Here is a 27,585-nt window from a genome sequence, read left to right as displayed (position 1 = left end):
ACTAGTGATGTTCCGACTATCTCCGCTTCTACCCCTCGTTTCTCCGGCGAACCAACCAAGCTTCGTGAGTTCCTGGATGCATTAACGGTGTACTTCGCCTTCCGACCAACCCAATTCTCCCACGACAGGACCAAGGTGGGTTATCTCATCAGTGCCTTATCCGGTCCAGCCTTGGCCTGGGCAACCCCGATGGTGTCATCCAATGACCCAGTTTTGTCGGACTATTCCACCTTTGTGAGTCGCTTCAAACAAATGTTCAGTCGACCTGGATTGGAAGCCTCTGCAGAAGAAGCCTTATGCGACATTCACCAAGGCTCACAAGATGTTCTGCAATATATAACCCGTTTTCGTCAGCTAGCAGCAGAGACCACTTGGGTGGAACGTACTCTGGTAACGTTATTTCGCAGAGGACTCAAAGAAGAAATAAAGGATGAACTAGTACATTCTACCAGAGTGGAAGATCTTCGTGGCCTGATGGATCAAGCACTGTCCATCGAATATCGTCTTCAGGAACGGAGATCGGAGAAGAGAAGGAGTAGAGGGTTCTCCCAGCCAAGTACCTCACGAGCTGGTCTGCAGCGTTCTGAGGAACCTCGCCCTCCTGCTAGAGACGTCGAAGGGGAACCCATGCAGGTAGATACTACCCGAGGTCCGCTCTCCGCCAGCGAGCGAGAAGACAGACGCAAGAAAGGGTTGTGCCTGTACTGTGGTTCTGCTGGTCACATAATTCGAAACTGTCCTGTACGTCCACCCAGGCCATCGGGAAACGCCACTTCCCGTCCTCTGTAAGAAGGGAGGGGACGGGATCTACAGCTACACCTTCCATCAGCTCCATTAATGACAATACAACCTCCTTGTTCATTTTTCCTGTCTTGTTGCAACTTCCTGACGGTCGTCAAGAAGAGACTATGGCATTACTAGATTGTGGTGCTAGTGGAATATACATGGACCAGACGTGGGCTGCTACTCACCAAGTTCCTACACAATCTAAAGAAGTTCCCGAACAGGTGCACACCGTGGATGGATCCTTATTATCCTCTGGACCAGAGGACACCACTACCCTGATGTTAAGTTTACAGATCGGAAACCATCAAGAACACATCTCTTTTGATCTTATCACGTCCCCCAACCATACCATTATTCTTGGAATTCCGTGGTTCATCAGACATAATCCATATGTGAACTGGGTAACCCGGACAGTTTCCTTGTCTTCGCAATTTTGTCATGAAAACTGTTTTGCTTCCGACAAGTATTGGTCACCGAAAAGATCTATAGTCACTGAAAGTATTACTGGTTCTTCCATTAATACAGTCCAAGGAGTCCCTGAACACTATTTGGAGTTTCAAGATGTGTTCCAAAAACCATCCAAACCTGTGTTACCTCCACATCGAGACTACGATTGTGCTATTCCCTTAGAACCTGGCACAATCGTTCCTTTTGGGAGGATGTATTCCCTCACGGAACCTGAAAAAGAAGTTCTAAAAGAATATCTGGATGACAATGTCCAGAGTGGTCTTATAGTTCCCTCATCTTCTCCGGCCGGGGTTCCTCTCTTTTTTGTACCCAAGAAGACAAAGGATCTTCGTCCTTGCCTGGACTTTCGAGGTCTGAATAAGATAACCATTAAAGACCGTTATCCTTTGCCTCTCATCAGGGACATTCTAGAAGCAGTTAGAGGGGCTCAACGTTTTACTAAACTTGATCTGCGAGGAGCCTATCACCTTTTACGCATAAAAGAAGGAGATGAGTGGAAGACAACTTTCAGGACCCCATTTGGTCACTTTGAATACAGAGTTATGCCGTTTGGTCTCACTAATGCCCCCGCAATCTTCCAGAGATTTATGGATTCGGTGTTTTCTGACCTTCTGAACCAGACAGTGGTCATTTACCTAGATGATATTCTGATTTATTCCAGAGATCCTGAACTCCATTCGTCCCATGTGAAACAAGTCCTTCAAAGACTCCGGGCACATCAACTATTTTGCAAACCAGAAAAATGTGAGTTCGACAAGACGAAGGTAAAATACCTGGGTTATCATTTAAGTTCCACCGGCATAGCTATGTACCAAGAAAAAGTACAAGCGATTCTAGACTGGCCTTCTCCTTCTTCTATTAAAGAAGCACAATGTTTTTTAGGATTAGCAAACTTTTATCGGCAGTTTATATTGGACTTTGCAAAACAAACTAGCCACATAACACATACCTTAAAGAAGGAGAATTTAACAAAAGGGTTTATCTGGACTGAGGCGGCTGAAACAGCCTTTCAAGGTTTAAAGAAAGCTTTCACACAAGCTCCCATCTTACGGCATCCAGATACCAACAAACAATTTATTGTTGTCACCGACACTTCTGAAAGAGCCATCGGAGCTGTCTTACTCCAACAACAAGAGGATGATAGTCTTGAACATCCTGTTTTCTATTTGTCTCATATCCTCTCTACAGCAGAACAACATTACTCTGTACTTGAACGGGAATTATTGGCTTTGAAAACAGCCTGCTTAGAGTGGAGACAGTTTCTGATGGGTTCCAAAGAGCCTTTTGAGGTTAGAACAGACCACCGTAACCTACAATGTTTACGAAATTTTGTGTGCCAGAATAGTCGCCAGGCTCGTTGGGCCTTTTTCTTCAGTCAGTATGATTTTTACGTCACCTATATTCCTGGATCTCAAAACATTCTGGCTGATGCTCTGTCTCGTCGTTATCCAGATTGTACTCCTTCCCCATCTCAGTATCTACTGGAACCTAGTAAGATCATTGGAGTGGCTCAATCTTTTCTGGAGGAAGTACAACTGGAATACACCAAACTATCGGACCACGAAGTAGAGAACCTAAGACCTTTGTTGAATAAGAGACAAGGATTCCATTATTATCAGAACTTGATATTCCTCCCTACTGACAGAGTGAAAGAAAAAGCATTACAAATGTGCCATGATTCACCGGAGGCTGGTCATAGAGGCATCAAGGCCACACAAGAACTTCTCTCACGGTTTTTCTGGTGGCCTACCTGGAAGCAGGATGTTGAAAGATATGTTCAGGCTTGTCCTATTTGTGCTCAAGTCAAGATTCCCCGTACCAGACCTGCAGGATTGCTACAGCCCTTGCCTGTTCCGCCAGCTCCATGGCACACCATCTCTGCCGATTTCATGTGTTCGCTCCCACCTTCAGCAGGAAACCGGGTTATCATGGTCACTGTGGATTCCTTTACTAAGATGGCTCATTTCACTGCCCTAAAAAGGCTGCCTACATCTCAAGAACTAAGCCAGATATTTATTGATCATATCTTCCGCCTTCATGGACTTCCACATACCATTATATCTGATAGAGGACCCCAGTACATTTCCCGGTTTTGGAGGTATTTCTGTAAGACACTCAATATCAACAGAGCCCTGTCATCGGGGTTCCATCCACAGACCAATGGACAGACCGAGCGTCTGAACCAAGGACTAGAGCAATACCTTCGCTGTTTTTGCAATTCAACCCAAAGCAACTGGAACACTTATCTCCCTATTGCTGAATTTTCCTACAATAATACTGTCCACAGTGCTTCCAAGGTCACTCCTTTTTTCTGCTCTTATGGTTTTCATCCTACCTCCTTTCCTACTTCTCCTCCATCCACCTCTCCTTTGCCCGCTATTACTCACCTCTCCAAACGACTTTTACAGATCCATAGACTAATTCGATCCAATCTGTTACAAACCAAAAGATATATGAAGAAGGCTGCAGACAAGAAACGTGGAACCACTCCAGACTATCACCCGCAAGATAAAGTCTGGCTCTCATCCAAATTCCTACCCTCACGTCTTTCTCTGAACAAGTTCACACCTCGTTACTACGGACCTTTCCGTATTCTTCAGCTGATCAATCCTGTCACTGTCCGTCTTCGCTTACCTCATACTTGGAAGATTCATCCCGTCTTTCATGTTTCCCAGCTCAAACCTTACGTACCTGACCCTTTCTCTCGTCAGTTTCCTTGTCCTCCTCCTGTGTTGGTGAACGATGTTCCTGAATATGAGGTACAGGAAATCTGTGACTCTCGTCTATTTCACAGACGGCTTCAATATCTGATTCATTGGAAGGGTTATCCTCTCAGTGAATGCTCTTGGGAAGATGCATCTTCTGTTCACGCTCCTCTCCTGATTCAACGCTTTCACCGTTTATTTCCTCTCAAACCTGGACCTTCGGGAGGGGGACCTACTGTCGCGCCGCGTGGTGCGGCGCGAGCCGAATGTTCGGCACAAGCCGGGCGTTCGGCTGGGGCCGCACATCGCGTTTCTAAAACGCGGCGCGCCCCCAGCCTTTCATACACTTTTCGAGGCCCCAGGCATTGCATGGGCCCTCGCTCTGTCGTTTTCCACCGCCTTGCTGGGGTCTCCTGACCCCCCTTACCTGTTCTTCTTTCTTCTTTCTTGTCCTCTTTCTTTTCTTCTTTCTGGGGTCTTTTTGTTGTACTTTTTTTATGTCTTCTTCCCTTCCCAGGTTACCTTTCTCTTCCCAGCATTCATTGTTCCCTATTCTCTATGGTTTCTATTCTGTTTTGTTCTATGTACCTCTCCCTGTCTAATATGGTGTCCTTTTACTTCCTGTGGGTCACTTCCTGTCTTTTGGTATATAAGGGCTGTGTTTTCTTCATTTCCTTGCGCTGCAACACTTTCTGCTCAGATAGTGTCTTCGCTCCTGATTTCCTCGCCTTTTTGGTTCTGGATTTCATCGCTCTGTGTTTCCTGAATTTTGTTCTTTTTGATTCCTGCTTTTTGTTCTTGTTTTTCAGGAGTCCTCCTGTTTAGAGGTTTTTTCCCCTTTTGTTCTAAGGGTTTTTTTCCCTCTGGCGCTATTTTCTGAAGGCCACGGTCTGTTCTTGGCGTCTCCATCACCTACAGCACCGTGGCTACCAGAAAGAGTCGCCCCTTTTTGGGCCAAAGCCGAACATCGAAGATCCACGCCACTAGATCTGCAAATTCCAGGCGCAAGCAGCACGTGAGTCGTGACACCGTTATTATGACCCACAGCTCGGAATCCGCCAAAATCTAGACACCCACACAGGTCCGCCACACCAAAGGTCAGTGATAAACTGGCGATAACAAAACCTCCACCGTCACGCCAACAGGAATACACCCACACTATCATGACCAACAAATCCACGCGGCGGTCTTTCAACTGCAGTATTCCATTGGCGGTACACACCGCTGCGCTCAAAATACACACACATTTACGAAACACTACCACATTGGACAAATCAAAATACACACACCTGATACACATACAAACACCACTCCCACACACCCAATATAATATAAAACACACACCCACATTACCCACAAACCCTTACAACCAAAAATGTGGAAGAAGCAGAGAGACAGAAAAGCAAAGACCATACCAGCAGACAGAGGCACACAACACCATTACTCATACACATCCACGCACAAAACACCACACACCCCTAAACATCACCCTACAGATCACAACACACACCACCTCACACATCACCCACACCACCCCATGGCATCGCAAAGACACCCCAGGTTTTCTGAGGAGGAGCTCAGGGTCATGGTGGAGGAAATCATCCGGGTAGAGCCACAGCTATTCGGATCACAGGTGCAGCACACCTTCATAGCTAGGAAGATGGAGCTATGGCGCAGAATCGTGGACAGGGTCTACGCAGTGGGATAGTACCCAAGAACACAGGATGACATCAGGAAGAGGTGGAACGACCTACGGGGGAAGGTGCGTTCCGTGGTCTCAAGACACCACATTGCAGTTCAGAGGACTGGCGGCGGACCCCCACCTCCTCCCCCACAACTAACAACATAGGAGGAACAGGTCTTGGCTATACTGCATCCTGAGGGTCTCGCAGGAGTAGCTGGAGGAATGGACTCTGGTAAGTCAAATCTTTAACTACATATCCCCCACCCTACCTGCATGCTATAACGTACCCCCACCGTCACCTTCACCCCTATCACTCCAACTCCTCACATATGTCCCACTATCACAAACCACTGATCCCAACACCATGCCCTGCATGCAACAACAGAGCATGGATACTCATCACCAATGCATGTCGACTACACATACCCACACAGATCCCCAAACCAAATATCACACAAATTCCTACACAAGAATGTAAGCACAGGGGTACAGGGTCACCCACCCATTGCACACCATGGCACATACAGATGCAATAATCATGCCTTTACACCCCTGCAGGACCCCTACCCAACATCACCGGACAGGAGGTTCCAGACATGTCCACTCTCCCCGCAGAAGAGGCCCACAGTGAGGACAGCAGCTCTGTCCAACTGGATCTAGATGGCCAACCCGGCCCATCTGGGACCTCTGGACAGTCGGTTCCCCTGACACAGTCACAGGCCACCACAGAGCCTCCCCCCTCAGGAAATACCAGCACAGCACCCACCCAGCGGGCCCATCCCTCTGTCCCCAGGACACGTCAAGCAGCAGTTTGTCCACCACTACAGGGAACACAGGCAAACCCACCACCCCAAGAACAGGAGGGATCTGGGGGCAGTGACAGTGGGCACACAGTTCAGGGGACAGAGGCCCAGGAAAACTGGGGAACTGGGAGGTCTGCTGTGTGACAGGGGGAGGACAGGCCCAGGGAACCCACTCTCCATGAGGCCCTCTCCAACATCATGGGAGCGTACCATCATTCTCAGGAGACGATGGCAATGGTACTGGCCAAATTTCAGGAGACCCAGAGGCTGCAGGAGGATCAGTGTTTGCGGTTCAAATCCATCAATACCACCCTGGGCACCATTGTAGGGGTGCTGAAGGACCTTGTGAACACCAGGAGAGACACTGTGGAACAACAAGGGGCCCCTGACACTAGCCTGGACGATGAACTGCCCACCACCTCCGCCGGCACTAGTGGACAGGAGGCACCGCCACAGGACCATGACACCAGCGCCCCACCCCCTGCAGATAGAGAACCACCCCGCAAGCGGTCCCTGAGATCCAGGACAAAGACAGAAAACAATGCCAAAACCCCGCCAAGAAATGAGACCACCCTGATTGTCATCCTTCTGTCCCACTTTGTCACCCTGTCCATTCTTAAACTGCCCTAGCTCCACTTCCTATGCCCCTTTGGACAACGCACCTGTGAGACAAATAGACTGGACTCACCCCTGACCAATTTAATTCTCCACCATTTTGCACTTAAATAAACACCCTTGAATCACAAAACAATCTGGAGTCAGTCTGTGCTTTCACAAATGTGTATTTGCGATAAGTGAGGAAAATACCAATGTCCATTCAATTTGTCAACATACCTATGTCACACAGCTCTAGTCCATGAGATAACATACCAGAGGTCACACAGTGGGACCCACATCTGTGAAATGGAAAGGCAAAGTGACAAGTCAGGGCCCATACACTGGGTGAAAGTGACAGACAGATGATAGGTCTTACAATTTCATCAGATGTAGGAGGCGGTTACCTGTGTCTCACTGGAAGTATTGCTGGATCACGTTGTTTCTGTTGTCTATGTCCTCCTCTTCTGCCTCCTCTTCTTCACTGTCCACAGGCTCCACAGCTGCCACAAGACACCCTTCTGGACCATCCTCCTGCAGAAAAGGTACCTGTCGTTGCGAAGCCAAGTTGTGCAGCATACAGCAGGCCACGATAATCTGGCACACCTTCTTTGGTGAGTAGTAGAGGGAACCACCTGTCATATGGAGGCACCGGAACCTGGCCTTCAGGAGGCCGAAGGTCCTCTCTATGACTCTCCTAGTTCACCCATGTGCCTCATTGTAGCGTTCCTCTGCCCTTGTCCTGGGATTTCTCACTGGGGTCAGTAGCCATGACAGGTTGGGGTACCCAGAGTCACCTGCATATGTCGAGGGACAACTGTTAAACACACACTAACCCTTAGGGACAACCCCAGACCCATCCAACTATTCACACGGTATAGGGTCCTTGTCCTCTCCTATTAGCCACACAAGGTGCCCCTGGAGTTGCCCCATCACATAAGGGATGCTGCTATTCCTCAGAATGTAAGCGTCATGCACTGAGCCAGGGAACTTGGCGTTCACATGGGAGATGTACTGATCTGCCAAACACACCATCTGCACATTCATAGAACGGTAGCTCTTCCGGTTTCTGTTCACCTGATCACTCCTGTGTGGGGGGACCAAGGCCACATGTGTACCATCAATGGAAGCTATGATGTTGAGGATATGTCCCAGGGCATAGAAGTCACCTTTCACTGTAGGAAAATCCTCCACCTGAGGGAACACGATGTAGCTGCGCATGTGTTTCAGCTGGGCAGACAACACTCTGGACAACACTTTTGAGAACATTGGCTGAGACATCCCTGATGCTATGGCCACTGTAGTTTGAAAAGACCCACTTGCCAGGAAATGGAGTACTGACAGGACCTGCACTAGAGGGGGGATTCCTGTGGGATGGCGGATAGCTGACATCAGTTCTGGCTCCAACTGGGCACACAGTTCATGGATTGTGGCATGATCAAGTCTGTAGGTGACTATGACATGTCTCTCTTCCATTGTCGACAGGTCCACCAGCGGTCTGTACACCGGAGGATGCCGCCATCTCATCTCCTGCCCCAGCAGACGTGCCCTATGGACGAGAACAGAGAGCACAGAGTCAGCCAACACTGAGATAGGAAAAATACAATTTTATTGCACACATTTGTCAATCCGCTATGTGCCTGTCTCTGTGTGTGTGCAAGGCCTAGATATATGTGACGCATTTAAAATTAATGCCATGTGGCCCCCTGAAATGGCAGCTGCCTGACCTGTAATGTGGGAGAAGGGGATATGAGGTAACTGCGCTGACGTTGTACACCGTCGCGGTAGGCGGTCAAAGACTACGGCGTAATCCTGCATTGGTTAACATCGGACCCTATGGGTCCCAGGAGCCAATGACGATATATGCCGGCGGTGACGGTACGCACCGCCACGGACGTGACCGCCATTTTCTGTCGGTTCAATCACTTGATACCTGATCTTCGACAGGAGAGGACCTACACTGCAAGTGCTGCTGTGACCTCAGTCTGGAAGCGACGATGGCTCATGTGTCTGGGGAAAGGGCCCCTGCCTTCACATCGGAGGAGTTGGACAAACTAGTGGATGGGGTCCTCCCCCAGTACACGCTACTCTACGGTCCTCCAGACAAACAGGTGAGTACACTGTGAGCATGCTGTATGGGCAATGCCTGTTTGCAGTGGTGTGGATGGAAGATACGGGGGTTGGGGGTGAATGAGGCCTGCATGATCGGACGGTGAGTGTATGTGTGTCTGGGCAAGGGTGGGAAGGTGGGCAAATGACTGTGACGGTCCGGACGGCTACAGTTTTTCCTTTTGCCCTGTACTATTTCTCTAGGTCAGCGCCCACCAGAAGAAGGATGTTTGGTGTGCCATCGCCAAGGACGTCCAGACCCTGGGGGTCCACCACAGACAGAGCACCCACTGACGGAAAAGATGGGAGGACATTCGCCACTGGAGCAAGAAGACAGCGGAGGCCCAGCTGGGGATGGCCTCCCAACATGGGAGGGGTGCCCGTCGCACCATGAGCCCCCTGATGTTCCAGATCCTGGCGGTGGCGTATCCGGAGTTGGATGGGCGCTTGAGGGCATCACAACAGTCACAAGGGGGTGAGTACCATCACATCCATCTGACTCTGCGCGCATTGGAGGTGTCTGGGTGGGGGAGCTGGGCAGTGGGTTCCCCTAGACTAGGGTGAGCTTTGTAGGCAAGGACCCTTTGTGAGGCAGGCTGAGTGGCACCCCAACCCCACTAGTGGTAAGAGCCATCAACACCTAGTCAGGCTCCTGTACATGGTGTAGTGCAGAGGGCTGCTGCGTCTGTAGTGTCCACCTACGGTAGCGGTACTGCATGCACTGAACATGTTTTTCTTCTTTCTTCCCCCCCTTTTTGTGGTCTCCCTGTTCTTGTGTGTATTAGAATCATCAGGCGGAGGAGCTGGGCCACCGGAGCAGGAGGGAGCTGCATCCCACATGGCCCTGGAGGCTGAGACAACGGAGTCGGAAGTCACCAGTGGGACGGAGAGCGAGGGGAGCTCCACAGCGGGGACAGGAGCAGAGACCAGCGACACCGACTCCTCCTCTGATGAGAGCTCCCTTGCGGTGGTGCGCCCCTCTGTGCCCCCTGCATCAACAGGTACAGCCAGCACCGCCCTCCCAGCAGCCCCTCAGCGTGTGTCCCTTGGCCGCTCACCCAGGAGGGTGAGCATCTCCTTCGCCCCAGGCACCTCAGGACTTGCCCCAGTGGGCCCTGATGCCCTCAGTGAGGAGGCTATTGACCTCCTGAGATCCCTCACTGTTGGGCAGTCTACCATTCTGAATGCCATCCAGGGTGTTGAGAGGCAGTTGCAACAGACCCATGCATACCTGGAGGGCATTCATTCTGGCCAGGCAGCCCAACAGAGAGCATTTCAGGCTATGGCCTCTGCACTGATGGCAGCCATTGTCCCTGTGTCTAGCCTCCCCCCTCCAACTTCCTCCACCCAGACCCAATCCCCAGTACCTCAGCCTATCCCAAGCACACCATTAGACTAGCATGCACACACCTCAACACACAAGGGTGGCGCAGGCAAACAGAAGCATCACACATCCCACAGGCACTCACACAAGCATCATACCCATGCAGACATGCCAACATCCACTGCCTCCACTGTGTCCCCCTCCTCCACGTCTCCCTCCTCCCTCCCTGTCACGTCTCCACTCACACCTGCATGCATTACATCTTCAGCCACTACCTCCATCACCAGCACACCCATCACCACACACCGCTCACGTGCAGTCACCACCCCCACTACCATTCACACATCCCCTGTGTCCTCTCCAGGTGTGTCTGTGAGCCCTCCTCCCAAACTACACAAACGCAGCCACACACCCACCCAACAGCCATCCACCTCACGACAGCCTCCAGCCCATGCACCTTCACCCAAAGTCAGTATACGAACACCTCCTACAACCACTACCTCTTCCTCCACTCCCAAACCCCCTCCATCTACCCGTACCAGTGTGTCAAAAAAGCTTTTCCTCTCAAATGTTGACCTTCCGTCCCCTAGGGACTGCCTTTCCAGGTCCCAACCCAGCACCTCAGCCACCACATCACCGGGCACAGTGGTGAAAGAATTATCCGGATTCTGGAGTGCGGCAAGCAACAGGGCTGCCACTGTCCCAAGGAGCGAGTCCAAGGACATTCCCCCTCCTCCAAAACAGAAGAAGTTGCCCACATCCCGGAGGGAGAAGACCAAAACACCTGCCACCAAGGGCTCAGCCAAGACACAGTTGGGAGTGGCAAGACAGCTGCACCACCATCCAAGGTGGGGAAGGGCCTGAAAAAGAAAGGCAAGTCAACGTTGCCGCCAACCTGCATGGCGGACAAGACCGCCACTGGCACCGCCACATGCACTGCCGCCACAGGCACCACCGCCAGCACCCAAGATACTGAGCCCTTCACCAGCACTGCAGACACTGTGCCCTTCAGCAGCACCGCGGTCAGTGAGCCCGCCACCAGCACCGCCGCTCATGACACCGCCGCCAGCACCGAGGTCAGTGAACCCGCCAGCAGCCACGCCACATCCTGAGCCAGTGGCACCACCGCAGACATGGCTGCCATCCCCAGTGGTCATTAGTACGAGGCTGGTGGTCAGTTCAAGGGGCCTGGGCAGCTTCCATGTTGCCCCACCGTCAGTGGACTGTCACATCCACTACCTCAGTCCTTGGCAGGATGAAGCACTCTGGGCACAAGACCCCCTCCTGAACCACTGGAGAAAGGCATCCACTACCTCTGTCCTTGGCAGGATGAAGCACTCTGGGCACAAAGCCCCCTCCAGAACCAGTGGAGATAGCCATCCACTACCGCTGTCCTTGGCAGGATGAAGCACTCTGGGTACAAAGCCCCCTCCAGAACCAGTGGAGAAAGGCATCCACTACCTCTGTCCTTGGCAGGATGAAGCACTCTGGGCACACAGCCCCCTCCAGAACCAGTGGAGACTGTTATCCACTTGAGGATAAAGCAGTGGGCAAACCACCCACTGGAGAGACTTGAGAGACTGTGGCTTTGCACTCCCCAGGATAAAGCAGTGGGCAATCCACCCACTGGAGAGACTTGAGGGACTGTGGCTTTGCACTCCCCAGGATAAAGCAGTGGGCAAACCACCCACTGGAGAGACTTGAGAGACTGTGGCTTTGCACTCCCCAGGATAAAGCAGTGGGCAACCCACCCACTGGAGAGACTTGAGAGACTGTGGCTTTGCACTCCCCAGGATACATCAATGGGAATGGAGCCCCCTCGTGGAGCGGGCTTCGTGCACTCATCTGGCTGAGGTGCCCCTCCTTCCCTTCCCCCTGAGGTGCCTGTTTTTTTCCATCTGATGCCCCTGCAGTGTTCTCTCCGGTTCGATCAGGTATCTTGTGTGGGCCTTTCCCATGCATTTTGGGCCCAGTGGTCCACGGACTATATTGGTGCAGTACCTGGACTTGAATTCTTGGTGTACATATTTGTTTATAGTGTATGTAAAATTTTGACTAATGGGTTTTACATGGTTACAATCGTTCAACTCATTTCTTTTTGTCATTGCGTTCTTCCAGGGGGGTTAAGGGGTGTAAATGTCATGTTTCAGCATGTATTGGTGTGTGTGTTGTTGTGGGTGAGGGTGGGGGTGTTGTGTGTTGCGTGTGTGTGTCACTCTCTTTTCCCTCTCCCTCCCCTGTTTTGTAGGTGCAGTACTCACCGTGGTCGTCACCGCCGTCGGTCGTGCTCCTGGTAGAGGAGCAGGAAGACAATTGCAGGGAGTATTTGGAGTTCAGGCTCCATGTCGTCCTGGTTCCTCGTGGGTTGTGTAGAGGTGAGTGTGTCCCCTTCCAAGTCCTGTTTCCGCCATGCTTTTGTTCACATTGAATCCGCCCCGGAAAAGGTGGCGGATTGGCCTGTCATAATAGTGTGGACGGTACATTGTCTTCCGCCTGACTGTTGGCGGTGACCGCCATGCTGTTTGTCTGTACCGCTGTGGCGGTCAGAGTGTTAAAGTGGCTGTCTATGTTGGCGGTTTCCGCCGTGGTCGTAATCCCATTTTGTTTCCGCCGGCCTGTTGGCGGTATTACCGCCGCTTTAACACCGACCGCCAGGGTTGTAATGAGGGCCTTAGTGTTGATGAACCTCAGACATTCAGGACAACAATTCCTTCAATTTAATTCCAGGATTTATGCTTGTCCATTTGAGAAATGGAACAAAACATCAAACAAATTTGTTGAAAATAAAACATACCCCTACATTTTTCATTTAAAGCATAGGCTGCAATAAGAAATTGATGCTGAGTTTGGTCCAATATATATTGCTGAATGTGCTGCAAAAGCCTGTTGTTGAATGTACACACAAAGATCAAAGAGGTACAAACAAGATTTTGTTTTAAATAGAAGCTCTAACACAGAGATGCAGAAAGACTTATTGTCTGCAAGGGCAGAGCCGTTTATGAACGTACAGGAGCACGGCTTGAATTTCAGGTTTTTTTTTACAACCAGAGTTCTGAGGTGTTTGGGATAGATATTCTGGTGGCTTATTCAAATGATTTGCCTGTAGGTAAAGCATGTATGCACAGTGATGTTTCAGAGAAAGCCAGCCTAGGGATAGCGATTGTACTTGAGATCAGACTTGCCATTGAGTAAATGGCCACTTTGAAGGTAAGATATGTTTCCACAGAATAAACATACAAGATGACTACGACTTGGACAGCCAGTTAGGGCAATGGACTTTGAAAGATTTTTAGCTAGCATCTGGCATTTCTGGTCAACTCTTTGACTTGAAGAGGACACTGGAGTCATATTTCAAATCTGTAGCAATGATATTTACATGTGGTGATTGTGTTGGTTAGCTCTGTTTTGCCATTTATTGGTAATTCCAAACATTTACTGCAAGGAGAAAATCTGTCTTTTTTGGCTTCAGCTAAAGTTTCATATTTGTCATTGGGTTCAAACTTAAAGGAGTAGGCTAGGCCTTCAGGTTGTTTTAGTATTCAATCTTGATATACAACTAAGTGCCAGCAGCAAACTATAGAAAGGAGATTCCAAGCTTTGCTACAATATCACCTAATGATTCTATATAAATATTGACCCGTAAGGAGGTGAGGATAGATATTTCAATGGCACAGGTCGGATTTTAAGAGGTTTTGACAAAAGACTGTGGATTGTTATGTAATGTGATCTACCTGATATATTTAACTCCAATCAGGTGAGCACTGTTTCTTCCATGCCCTGTGTCTTGCTTAGAGGTTTTTTGAGGATGTCATGGTCAACAATGTAAAGCTAAGTTGAAAGGTCATGAATAACCATAGGTAGATGCTGCTGTTGAGGAGATGAAAAGTGTGATACACATTTGTAAGGATGGAGGATTTGGCGTTGTCCCCTGAAGTGAACCGTGATTGGGGACTGAAGTTTGGTTCTTGTGTGATGGTAGGATGGGACATAATGAGAAATGTAAAGGTTTAATGTTAGTGATGACTAGCTTTAACATACCCAAGGCAAGAGAGAAAGGGATATTTTTAGTCAAATTTCAAATATGCAATATCTAGCTTAGGTGTGAGTTTGATTATTTCCTTCCTGATGGCAATGTGTTAGTTGCAGAGTGGGAGTCTAAGTTATTACATTTAGATACTATAAAAGGTGGTAGAGGCTCCTCTGTGGATTCATTTGTGTGGTTTGGATGTGAGAGGTTTTCTCCAGCACCTTTCTGAGATTTAAAGGGTTTTCACATTTTCTTTCGATAACCATCGCATTAATTTGAGGTTTTCTTAAATAGTTTTACAGAGCCACTCAAGTAGTATAGGGTCTTTTTTCAAGTAGTTTTTAAAGTCGCTTTATTGTACTATTTCTGTCCCTGGTTGAGCATGGGGATGTTGTACTGAGGTCACAGGAAACAGGAAATGGTCTGAGCAATAAAATTTGAAAGGGTTGGAGATTTCTATGTTTTCTCTCCAGGGGGACATCAACCTTAGGAAACATTTTCAAACCTGTCCAACACTGAAGAAGCTGGGCACAACAGTGGGGCAAATAGTTTTTTTGTGGTGGGGCCATGGTACACTATCCAGCTCTGAAAGCAGCTCGGCCATGTAGCCCACTGGGAAATCAAAAATCAGGTGCAAAGTACACCTATTGTGGGTCAGGAAAGTACAAGGTTGTCAAATGTAGTTGGTTAGTAAAGAGGATTTGAGAAGGGATACAAGGATGATTCCTTGTTACCCAATGAAAGTTACAATGTCTCAGGAAAAAATATAAGAGGAGATTTGTAGATCAGTGCTGTAAACAATGAATACATCGACAATTAATTTTCTGCTGCCAAGTGGATGGTTTAGGATGATCAGCTCCAGTGGTTAAGGTGTTGTGTTTGTAATGACCATAGAGAGGCGTTGTAACAGAAAAAAATATTTTACTGTTTTAATTAGTTTATCTTTAAGGGACTCCTTGCAGTTAAGGGCAACACCCTTAACAGTTCTGATGCATTGACCTGGAGGACTTTGCGTCATAGTATTATCATAAGGTCACATAGCGGTATAAAGAAACACTAGAACAAGGTTTCTGTGACTACAGTTGCAGTAAGATTATAGTCTTGGATTAAGACAGATATGCAAACAGCATCACTGATCGCAGATCTAAAGTTCATGATGGCAGCTTTGATGGAATGTGCAGTAGATTTATCATAGTTTGAAAGGTGAATGGTAGGATTTAATAGTGCAAACAACATTTAGCCCTGGAGAATGGAGGTACAAGAGCTGTTAATGTTACACCTAAAAGTGTTTTTTCATTAATCTCTGATTTTGTACCTACCTTGGCTTGCATATGGTCTGTGCACCTAAGTTGTTCCACAATCATGCTCTGATTGCGCAATGGATGAATTTGCACCTAAATGTGCTGTCAAGCAAGTGTGAAGCTATATTAACGCACAACTGCCACAATTGTTCTATGTATTGAATGATAAGCCATGGCTGCATATTGCTGCAGTCCGATACTGAATCTGCAAGAACAATGGCCTTTCATTCAATCCTATTATGGCCATCAAATAATAATTAATATCAGATCAGGCTTCAGCGTGTGTGCAGCAATAATTCAGAGGTCCTATTTCTCCAAGCATTTCTAAATCTGTACTCAGATATCACAAACACAAGCCCTCATTGCCAGCCAGAAAGTGTAAATCAGTGACAAGTAACATAGTTTCAGGTTGCACATCATTAAAACTGACCTACTCTTGTTACTGATGACATACCTTTTTAGACCACAATGCTGTGGTTAGTTTTTTAGATTGAAAAAGCACAAATATCCTTTGTTCAAAATAATCTTACTATTTCAGGTTACCATAACCAGAAATGTGAGCTTCTCATTACACTAAATGCAAAAATGTAGATCCAGTTCTTGGATATTAACCATCATATCTGCACCACGTTGTGTACAACAATTTAAGTAGTACAAATCATATTTAGGTGCAAAATAAATGTTGATGCAAAATCACTTTTAGACGTAAACCCACAACCAGGTGAAACAAGCACCAATAGTTAAATATCCAAAGCAGTGTGGAAACTACTTTAGGTGTATAGAACATTTAGGTACAACAGCAACAGCAGTGGAGAGACACTTTTAGGTACATAATATATTCAAGAGCAAAACGTATCAGGTGCACAAACACATTTAGGTAAAAAACCAGCTGACGTGTAGTATCAACGTTAAGCACAAAATAAAAGTAAGACAAACAAATAACTTAAAGAGGTTAACACAAGGCCCTTCTCTTAATATTGTTGTGTTGATGACCTGAGCTTAGTCACACAGCTAAAGCTGTCTTTAGCTAGATTAACTCTTCGGTGACCTGTTTCAAAATATCAGTGACACTTCACTGAAACAATGGAAGAAGGCGGCTGGCCCAAAGACCCTATCTGAATAGTTTTTGTGGTGATGACACCAGCTGTGACAAAAAGCTAGAGCTGTCTCAACAAGGTGACCATACAATAGGCTCCCAATAACCTCTTGCTCAATAGCCAAGCCCTTCTATTTCCAATTTCCCTTTCCTTCATTGGCATAAGTTAAGTGTCGTTGTATCATGAGCTAAAATGTTGGCTTTGTTCATAGTTTAAAGAATGAAATGTAATCATTACTTTTCATATACATAGGGAGTATTACTTTGAAGCCCAACTAGGAGTCAGTGGCAATCTTGGAACACACCCGCATTGTGGTCCTTTGAGAAGAAAAAAGCCATCTGGATCTGTAGCCACTTGGAAGGCCACAACAGATTTCTCTGCAATAAAAGAACACAAGACAGAGGAAGCTCTTCATGGATTAGCTTAAGTCACTAACAAATCATACACTATGGATGTTTTCTGACAATGGAATGCAGACCTGTAAAATTGGAATGAGGAGGCCTACCCACTATCTCAGAGGTCACACCTGTCTCCTGTAATTTTTACCCCTTAAATTCACAACTATCCCTCAATATGTTCTGTTTAATAAAATATGAAAAATACATATCTGTCTTGTATTTTAGTTAACTTTTCTGTAAATTGAATTCAGAATATTTTCTCTCTGTATATCATGTCATTATTGGGGGGTGTCTATCATACTATGTTAGGGGTATGATTGTTGAATTTTACATGCATTTGTACGTGTTTGCACAGCCTTTGCCCATGCCTATACAATGATGAATAATTGCATTCAAATAACTTAAAAACTAAATTAGCTGTTGTCAAACTTACATAAATACCAAGTGATCTAATACATACTTTGTGGGCTCTTTTCATAACCAGTATCTTGAATCTGCAGGTTGCAATCATCACATTGGCAAAATAGATTTTAAACATTATTAACTTTACAGATTACAATTGCACAATTTTAAAACTGCAAATAAAGGATATTATACTTATTTTAAAATTATATACATAAATTAACTTTTGTTGGCAAGCTTACATCTTGCATATGTATAAAAGAAAATCGGCTTCTAAATGACCTTTTACAAAAAATATGGGATACGTTTGCAATTATTTTGAATCAGACAGTTTTAAATGCAACATCAGATTGAAAACTGAATGATTAAACACAATTTACAAATTAACAAAAAAAGAAAAATGAACAATATACTTAAATTTGTGAATAAGAAAATGGACTTTTAAATGACCTCTTATAAAAATGGGGGATAGCCCTGTGTGGCTTGGGGTTGGGTGCAGGGCCTAGCACCAGGTCCCCGCTTCCCATTGATGATTACACTGGCCAAGGGTCTGTGCTCATTGTTGAAAAGGGTGTGAGATTGCCATTTTTCTTTCATCGGTGCCACAGATCTGCAGATCCACTGTAACTGCAAAAAAAATAATATTTTTTTTGGCCTGTGGTTTCCTCTTGGACTCCCACCAAGGCCTGGGGGGCAGAGTATCTCTACTCCGCTACCCATTTGTTTTTTTGACTCTTTTTCTAGGACTGAGACCAGAGTCCTAAAATGGCTGGTGCTACATCTTTGTTAATGTGGTGGCAGCCAAAGGGCTCTTATCTTTAGGTCAGTCAGTTCCGCTGACCCTCCGCTATATGAGGTATACTTACATTTTGAATCTTAATTTCCCCATAATTATTAGACAAAATCACAAAAGATGGACCAAGATTCAGCTTTCTGCCAAATGTAGTGTAAACATATTAAGCTGTTTTGGCTGTAGGAGTGTCTAATTTTCCTATTGAAAAATACATCTGGAAAACTTATTTTGGGACATTCCCTTTTTCTCATCCCCAGCTTGATGGATCACCCTGAAACATTCCAGAAAAGACCTAGGTAGATTTTTTTTGTAAAGCTTTGTAACATTCATCAAACGGTGCCAAAGTTATCAGCAAACCGAAAAATGCTTTTACTATTTAAGCATGGACCTAATAATAACTATCCAGGTATATTCCTGTCATGCAAGACTCTCACCATGTAGCATCTGGTACTCACCTGATTTGGCTTAAGATATTTAGATATAACTGTAATCTTGAAAAATTATCAAGGATTATTTGGACATATACATCTATATATCGCATATGTATATGTAGCACACACATTTATTTACACACACCCACACACACACATGACATACCTATAATTATGAGGACTGCCCACTGACTGTAATGAAGTGTGTATTTACTATTCTAACTCCAAACTCGCTTTGATAGTACGGAAGGTTACAAAGCAGACCGAGGCAAGTGTAAATTCACTTTTAGTTTATTGATGCACTCACTCGAAACCACCGGGACCGGTCCTCCTAACGCACCGGTCCTCACAAAGATAGTGTTTGCCTGGAACTGACAGTGTTTACCCATGCTGTGAGGACCGAACTGATCCTCACAGTGTGGGCTTTACATGCCAACACACACACACACACATACACTAAAATAGCAAGGGTTACAGGGATGTTATAGTAAGTTTCACATTTTACCCACACAAAACCATAGAAATACAGCAGTTATAGGTATACTTATAGTTATTCTTATGTTAAGAAACTACAACTTGTGGCCTAAATGTGCTTAATAGCGCAAGTTCTAATTTCTTCAGATAAGTATAACTATGGGTATAACTATAACTGCTGAATTTCTTTAACCTTTGGTTTTTTTAGTGAGTGTGTGCGTGGCGGGGGTATGGTGTTTGAGTTTGTGATTTATTTTTTTACATTGTGCTTTGGATCAGTGGATCTAATATGGATTTACATTGGGGGTCATGTTGTGTGCCACAGTAGAGCTGGCGGGCAAAACAAAAAGATCTGGGCAGATTTTGCCATTGTGGGGTCCCTCAGAGACTCCTCCATGTGTCCTGTGGGGCCAGGATACCTCTATCCTGACCCCTTATGTATGTTTTTATTTATGTTGTCTCCCTGGGGGCCATTCCAAGAAAAGAAATGGCAGCTGCAACTTTTCTTTCAGGTCGTGGCAATCCTATCAGGATCTTGCTTTTTACTTGGATCCGGGGATCCTCCTGCTGGTACCCACAGATCACATGTGGGCAGATCTGTGAAGGATCCTTGTCCCTAGATATCTATTTTTTTTCCTTTAATTAATTACTCTTAAACTACTGAAGAGAATTATGCCAAATTATAAAAACAGCTTTTTGTACACCAAGATCTAGCTTTTTACCACATTTCGCATAATTCTGTTAATCGGTTCAGACTGTAGCTGTGACTAAAAATTGCAAAATCCTCATTTACATTCCATGGGGAAAAAGAGTATTGAGACCCCCTTTTTCTTAGGCCCGCTTGACAAATCACTCTGAAACTTTCTGCACAGCAGCTGCAGTAGGTTGCAAAGTAGTTTAGAAAATGTTGTGAAGATTTGTCAAATGGCGCCAAGGATATTAGCAAAACAAAAAATGCTTGGTCTATGAGAAGAGTTTGTCCTAACGATAACTACCTACTATAACTACTTACTTGTAGGTAATATATATGTATTATCATTAGGGAAAGGGATATTTCCACCAATACCAATCACTAATAAACCCTTATACAATATTCACCTCATAGTGCGGATACTTTCTTCAGATTTTGTGGAGATCTTCTTTTGACATATATATATATATATATATATATATATATATATATATATATATAACAACAATATTATGACACAGATATTACATACCATTGATGGTCTGACATTTATATTAAGGATCCACACCATGAGTTAAATATGCCTGACAACATGACTCCCTCTCTGTATCAGGATTGCTTGCTACTGCAGGTCTTGAATAAAATGAACGAGAGCATTGTCAACTGTTTTAGCTCCTTTCGGTTGGGTGACATATCCAGATCCTGCAGGTCCATCTGCCCTGCACTACCTTGGCCCTGAATGTTGCTCCCCATCAGAACCCACTGGCATCTCTTTTAATTACCATGCAATGAGGAAGGGCAAAGTGACAACCGTTGCTCAAAGACTTTGGGTGAAGTCATCACTGGAAAGCTTGTGCTATTTCAAGTTCTACTGGAACCATCAACTTTAATTTCTGACAGGCTGGATTACAAAAGTCTACCAGATAGTGAACCAAAGGATAGAGATTCAGATGAGCCCATTTAACAGGTTTCTGCTGTTGAGTCCATGTCTCTTTCGACTACCAGCCACTCCCTGCCTCAAGATTCTGGCTTTGATAGAAGATTCTGCAAGTGATTTCTTAGTTTCTCCTTTCTGTGGTTCAGAAGAAACACATTCCCTAGGTGTATATTGTAAAGTGCTCCAATGAACTGACGTGTTTGACTCTGCACTGGATCATACTATTAAAAATTTATCATGAATCCATGCTCTTGAAAAATCTTGCAGAAAATGTGATAGTCGTCTGCCCCCAAAAAAGAAGAGGCAGTTATCAAGATATGGGATGAATGAAAATCCTTTTGTGTGAATACAACCAACAACGGGAGCCAAATGTTTTGTAAAAGCTGTTTGGGCAGGGAAAGTGACAACGGTTGCTCAAAGGCTTTAATTGGAGCCATCACTGGAAAAATTGTGCTATTTTAGGTTCTACTGGGACCATCAACTTGAATTTCTGAAAGGGTAGATTCCAAAGGTTTAACAGATGGTGAACCAAAGGATAGAGATGCAGGTGAGCCCATTTCGCAGGGTCTGCTGTACAGTCCATGTCTCTTTGGACTACCAGCCACTCCATGGCAGTTATCAAGATATGGGATTAATGAAAATCCTTTTTTATGGATACAATCCATCACTGGAGCCAAATGTTTTTTAAAAGTCCTCGGGGCTGACATCAGGACAAAAGGCAGCATTTGAAACTGGTAGTGGTCTTGTTGAATGCAAATGGTGAATAAAATCAGAGACAGCAGGTACCTAGGAAGAAGGCAGAAGCACCTCAGGTGAAAGAGGAAAAATTACTATTGATTCCCCAGATAGGCAGCAACACCACAAAGGTCCTATGAATTTGGCTGGAGGGGTACACATTTCCAGAACACCATAAGGGTAAATGCCACTTGAGGTTAGGGACACACAACAGATCAGAACATAGCGCACACACTACACTCAGTGATCACCTGCTCCCCAAGCTGGACATCTGCACATGTTACTTACTGGCCCACGCCATGACAACGTATAAAAAAGATAATGTATAAAAAGATGCTCAAAACTCTGTAACTTTGAAAGAAAGTCATCAGACCCCAACTATGTACTGTGCTCACCTGGCCCTAGTGTTTAATTAAACAGACTGTTCCTGCTTTGCCAGACACCTCTTGTCTTTCATTCATTTAAGGTAAATCTACATTCAAGCAAAAAGCTCTAAAATATTAATTTTGCCTCTGTGATTGGGTATGTTGTGACAGGTTTCTAGGGTATTCTTTTGTAGACAAAAACAGGTACAAATAGAGCAGAATGGAAAAAGCATAGACTGTGTTATCTAATCTGTTTTTTCTACACAAGGCATTTAGGGCCTCATTACGACCCTGGCGGTCATAGACCGCCAGGGTGGAGGCCGGAGGTAGCACCGCCAACAGGCTGGCGGTGCTACATCAGGTATTCCGACCGCGGCTGTGAAGCCGTGGTCGCCCAGCCGGGTCCGGCGGTTTCCCGCCGGATTTCCCCCGGCTGGGGGAATCCTCCATGGCGGCGCTGCATGCAGCGCCTCCATGGGGATTCCGACCCCCTTCCTGCCAGCCTGTTCCTGGCGGTGTAAGGCTGGCGGGAACGGGTGTCGTGGGGCCCCTGGAGGCCCCTGCACTTCCCATGCCACTGGCATGGGCAGTGCAGGGGTCCCCTAACAGGGCCCCATTAAGATTTTCAGTGTCTGCTTTGCAGACACTGAAAATCGCGACGGGTGCAACTGCACCCGTCACACCCCAGCAAATCCGCCGGCTCCATTCGGAGCCGGCTTCATCTTTGCTGGGGCTTTCCCGCTGTGCCGGCGGGCGATCTTTTGAAGATCGCCCGCCGGCCCAGCGGGAAAGTTCGAATGGTCCCCGCGGTCATTTGACCGCAGGGCGGTGTTTGTGCGGTTTCCGCCCGGCGGGCGGCGCCCACCGCCCGCCGGGGTCGGAATGACCCCCTTAATTCCTTGGAATATTTGTTGCAACACTGATTGTACATGAACCTACTGCGGTCATTTTTAAAATATTTTTAAACAAAAAAAGCATTCCAAGATGACCACAAGGGTATACTCAAGCAAGCATGCACACACAAGATTGACTATCTTGGAATGATTTGAAAACCTGCAAAGATGCCCAGCTGCTGATAAAGTGGTGGCCGGCAGGCAGAGTGAGGTACCTGAGAGGTAAACAGGCACTGGGCTTTTTAAATAAGAAGAGCAGCAGAAGGGAAGGGTTAGGACAGCAGGGAGAACACGGGGAGATGGAGATATAGAGAGAAAATAGCCTTTATTGACTGCAACGCATGACATCAGCAGTGGAAGGATACAAACATGGTGTGGTCAAAGTACTCTTTATATATGGCAAACACAACAATAGGGATGAAATACATCACACCAGGAGCAGAAAAGTGAGATAAGCCACATGCCAAATAATCATGAGCAAGGGGTAGACCCAAAGCCCATGCTAAATGTATATTAGATGCAAAAGCTCTGTTGCCATCTGGCAGTTAAAGCTGTCTGTAGGTAAGACCTAAAATGGCACTGCATGTAAGCTTTCAAGGAAGAGTGGACAGGGAATAACTAGCTTTATTCTGTATTAGGTGAGGCTATTGAGGCTTCAACAACTTGTCCTAGGCCACCTTGACTAACTTTGCATGGCAAGTGAACTGCTCATGCACTTTTGTTTTCAAAGAAATGCTTTCATGAACTTGAACTCTTAATAAAAAGAGTATTATTATTATTATATGGTTTTGTACAGCGCAAAGCCCCCCCAGCAGGCTTTCCCAGCACTACACATTTTTGGTATACAATCAGATTTCTAACAGAGAGACACTGTTCAAAAGAGCCATGTCTTTTGGAGCATTCAGAAAACCGGTCAGGACTCACCAGACCTCATAGCAACACAGATAGGAGAAAGACTGATGACCCTGACCACCCTGGCCAGTGCTCTTCACTCTGAGAACTATTGAAAGATTGCTATTGCTTGGTCAAATAAGTTGACTGGGATGACAGGGTACTACCAGACATCTAAGATAAAATGGCCCTGAATTTGACATAGTCTTATGCATGGAGCACAGATCTTTCAAATGGATTTGATTCTCAATCAGAAGCCAATGAAGATATGCATGTTAATTATACCTATGATGAATGATTAGGTACATACGTGATGTGAACATTTACCAAATGAATACCTTTACAAACTGGTGGAGGAGATGTCCAGTGGTATTCTATGCAGGCTATTTCTTCCTTTCCTTCCAAGCGATAACCATCATGGCATGAATAAACCACAAGTGAGTTTTTGTATTCTGAACATAAAACAAAGTCTCCATTAGGAATCTTCTGTGGAAATCCACAAGGTCCAGCTGAAAGATAAAGAAATCAAAGTAAGCATGGACTGAGGTACTGGGATGTATTCCCTTTTTGGGCTAATCTGAACAGTTGAGCCACTAGAATAGTTTAGGGACAGAGGTGGTCATTCTGACCCTGGCGGTCTTTGACCGCCAGGGCGGAGGACCGCGGGAGCACCGCCGACAGGCCGGCGGTGCTCCAATGGGGATTCCGACCGCGGCGGTAAAGCCGCGGTCGGACCGGCACCACTGGCGGGGTCCCGCCAGTGTACCGCGACCCCATTGAATCCTCCGCGGCGGCGCAGCTTGCTGCACCGCCGCGGGGATTCCGACCCCCCCTACCGCCATCCAGATCCCGGCGGTCGGACCGCCGAGATCCGGATGGCGGTAGGGGGGGTCGCGGGGCCCCTGGGGGCCCCTGCAGTGCCCATGCCACTGGCATGGGCATTGCAGGGGCCCCCGTAAGAGGGCCCCTAAATGTATTTCACTGTCTGCTGCGCAGACAGTGAAATACGCGACGGGTGCAACTGCACCCGTCGCACAGCTTCCACTCCGCCGGCTCGATTCCGAGCCGGCTTCATCGTGGAAGCCTCTTTCCCGCTGGGCTGGCTGGCGGTCTGAAGGCGACCGCCCGCCAGCCCAGCGGGAAAGTCAGAATTACCGCCGCGGTCTTTCGACCGCGGAACGGTAACCTGACGGCGGGACTTTGGCGGTCGGCCTCCGCCGCCCGCCAAGGTCAGAATGAGGGCCAGAGTCTGGCTACTCAAACTCCTTGACAGGCAGGTTATCAAGCCTTCCCATAAGTCATGATCTTGCTTCACATGACTAAATGCCATGTGCTGGTCTGGTAAGTTGTCTAGTACAAGTTGTGAAAAGACCAAGATCCTTTCCCCACTATGGATAGCCTAAGTCTTTCCACTGTGGTGGTTAGCCATAAACAGTGGTTGAGTTCCAAAGAAACTGTTCCAAACAAATATGTTTGAAAACAAAACAACGGTTGAAGTAAAGTTATATTGAAGAATGCTCATAAATCCATAACATGTGTTTAAATTCCCCTGAATTCACTGGAAAAGCTCAGTTCAAGTGCAGTAGTAGTTAGCAAACAAAACCTAATAACCACTGAAATTTGCAAGTTACGCTTCAGTAACCTAACTAAAACTTGATTCCCGTTATGCACTGCTTATAAGATTATATATTGCAACCCACATTGCATGTTAAATGAGACTACATTAACACAAACAACATTCAAAAAACACACTTGCTAAATCAGCAGCACACATTCACATCACAAAATGTAAACACCACAAAAAACACCCACATAATTGCTGTTGTAGAAACACTGATTACCCTACCACGACACACACTATATGATTTGAAAAAACTTATATGTAATACATACATTTAAGTAGCATCATATAACCACATATTTACTGTCAACCTGTCAAATCTTTTGTCCTATTTACAAAGGAAAATTTACTCATGTTGACCCTGTAGTAACTTCATACTTATTTTGCTATTCAGCATTTCAAAGTGCGAATTTCATACTAGGTGTAGACTTATATTTCTCCATCACCTCAAAACTGAATACAGCGTATGCTAGATCAACAATCATTAGTGAAAAGTTACTACTGGCAACTTTTTACACATAGGCAGAGGTCTGCACCACGGGAGTGGAGATCTCCGTAAGATATGGCATATAGAACATGATAACATTTAATAATTATTAAAATAAAATAAAAATATTTAATATACAATAATAATGTACATTGACCTAGAATAATTATTAGTAACCTAGAATGACAATAATTACACATTAAAGTAAACTAACTGTTGAATAAATGAATGCAATGTATTAATACAATTTGTACATATTATTTGACATATTTTTGTAAGCAATCCCACATTCACTATCATTTTTAGATTCAATTGTTAATGAAATAATATTAAAAATATTATTAATCCATATTTGTTTATGTAGCTTTTTTAATGTTACACTTTTGATGATTTTTAAATGACAATGTAAATATTAATTTATATTATTTAAAAAAAAAATATAACTGGTAAAACTTCAAACTTTAAGTATATAATTTAATGTTCTGAATAATTTATTTTAGTTAACATTATTTCCTATGGAATGCTATATTAAGCCTCCATTGTTTTCAATGGGGGTGTGTTGCAGTACATATGAGTGGCCATGTGTGGTGCTGAGTTTACTCCAAGACTGGGTTGAGGTTTATGATTGTTTTATGTCCCTTTTAGCTGTAGTATCTTTAGAAGTCCAGTTTGTTAATAGCAACGGGCTCACTCTTCTTTGATTGCATTTCCCTCCCTAACTCCTTCTTACCCTTCCCTAAGCCCGGGTACTACTCCTAAATTTCTTTCTATTGAGTAGTAAGCATTCCCCATTTTCTAGCTCCTTCCTGAGATTCTTCCCACATTTACAACTAAAACATATACCTATGTGAGTGGAGACCTCCATAACTGGGGTGGAGAATTCCACACAACAAAGGTTTAAGAGTCAGAGGTCTCCGTACATAGGCTTGTAAATAGAATTTTGTAGTAACTAAGTATTTCTATTTTAGAACTACTCAGCAAACTACAGAGTGCAGTGCATGACTCGGCCCGATAAAGTTGGTGAAAGGACCACAAGGAGTAGCACTTATAGCATTATGTACACCATTCACATGTATTAAGATATACATATGCAAACAGAAATGTACCCTTAAAAAAGTAATACTGCTATCCCAATATCAAAGTACCGCACATAACATACACCCAGGTATAACTATTATGGAAGCTCCTACTATTGCTACAGAAGAAGGGACACAGCAAAATAATGTACTTAACCATCAAAAATATATTTCTTTCTTTCAGATTACACTTTCATAAAAACAGGAAATCCAAATCAATGTATTATAAAATTAGTTTTTACTCCAGTTACATTTAATATAATAGCTACATTTGTTATTCACATGATTTATAAAATCATAAAAAGCACCAATAGCCATATCGTGGAAGATGCCATCAGTGAGATCATCAGTGATGTCATTTGAGATGTAATCAATGATATCTTCAATTAAGTAATTTACCACATCAAGAGAGATGCTCTATGTGAAATCATTAGTTTTGCCTAGCACAGGTGCATGTTATGGTTACTTTACTCAACCATAACAGGCAAATTTA

At 45.4% G+C, this 27,585-nt stretch overlaps 1 protein-coding gene across 1 annotated transcript in view; it reads right to left on the bottom strand.

Annotated features, from left to right (window-relative positions):
- Nucleotides 1–27,585, bottom strand: part of TPO (thyroid peroxidase) — a gene marked incomplete at its 5' end in the record, with an annotated part of 635,329 nt that overhangs the window by 60,390 nt on the left and 547,354 nt on the right. Inside the window, one exon of the mRNA XM_069236627.1 lies at nt 24,247–24,417. Within this exon, the coding sequence (XP_069092728.1) occupies nt 24,247–24,417 (171 nt within the window). The remainder of the gene's footprint in view (nt 1–24,246; nt 24,418–27,585) is intronic.

Source organism: Pleurodeles waltl, chromosome 5 (assembly GCF_031143425.1).
Source record: "Pleurodeles waltl isolate 20211129_DDA chromosome 5, aPleWal1.hap1.20221129, whole genome shotgun sequence".
NCBI classification, from domain to species: Eukaryota; Metazoa; Chordata; class Amphibia; order Caudata; family Salamandridae; genus Pleurodeles; species Pleurodeles waltl.
The sequence above is the reverse complement of the archived record's forward strand: the minus strand, read 5'-3'. Positions and strand labels throughout refer to the sequence as shown.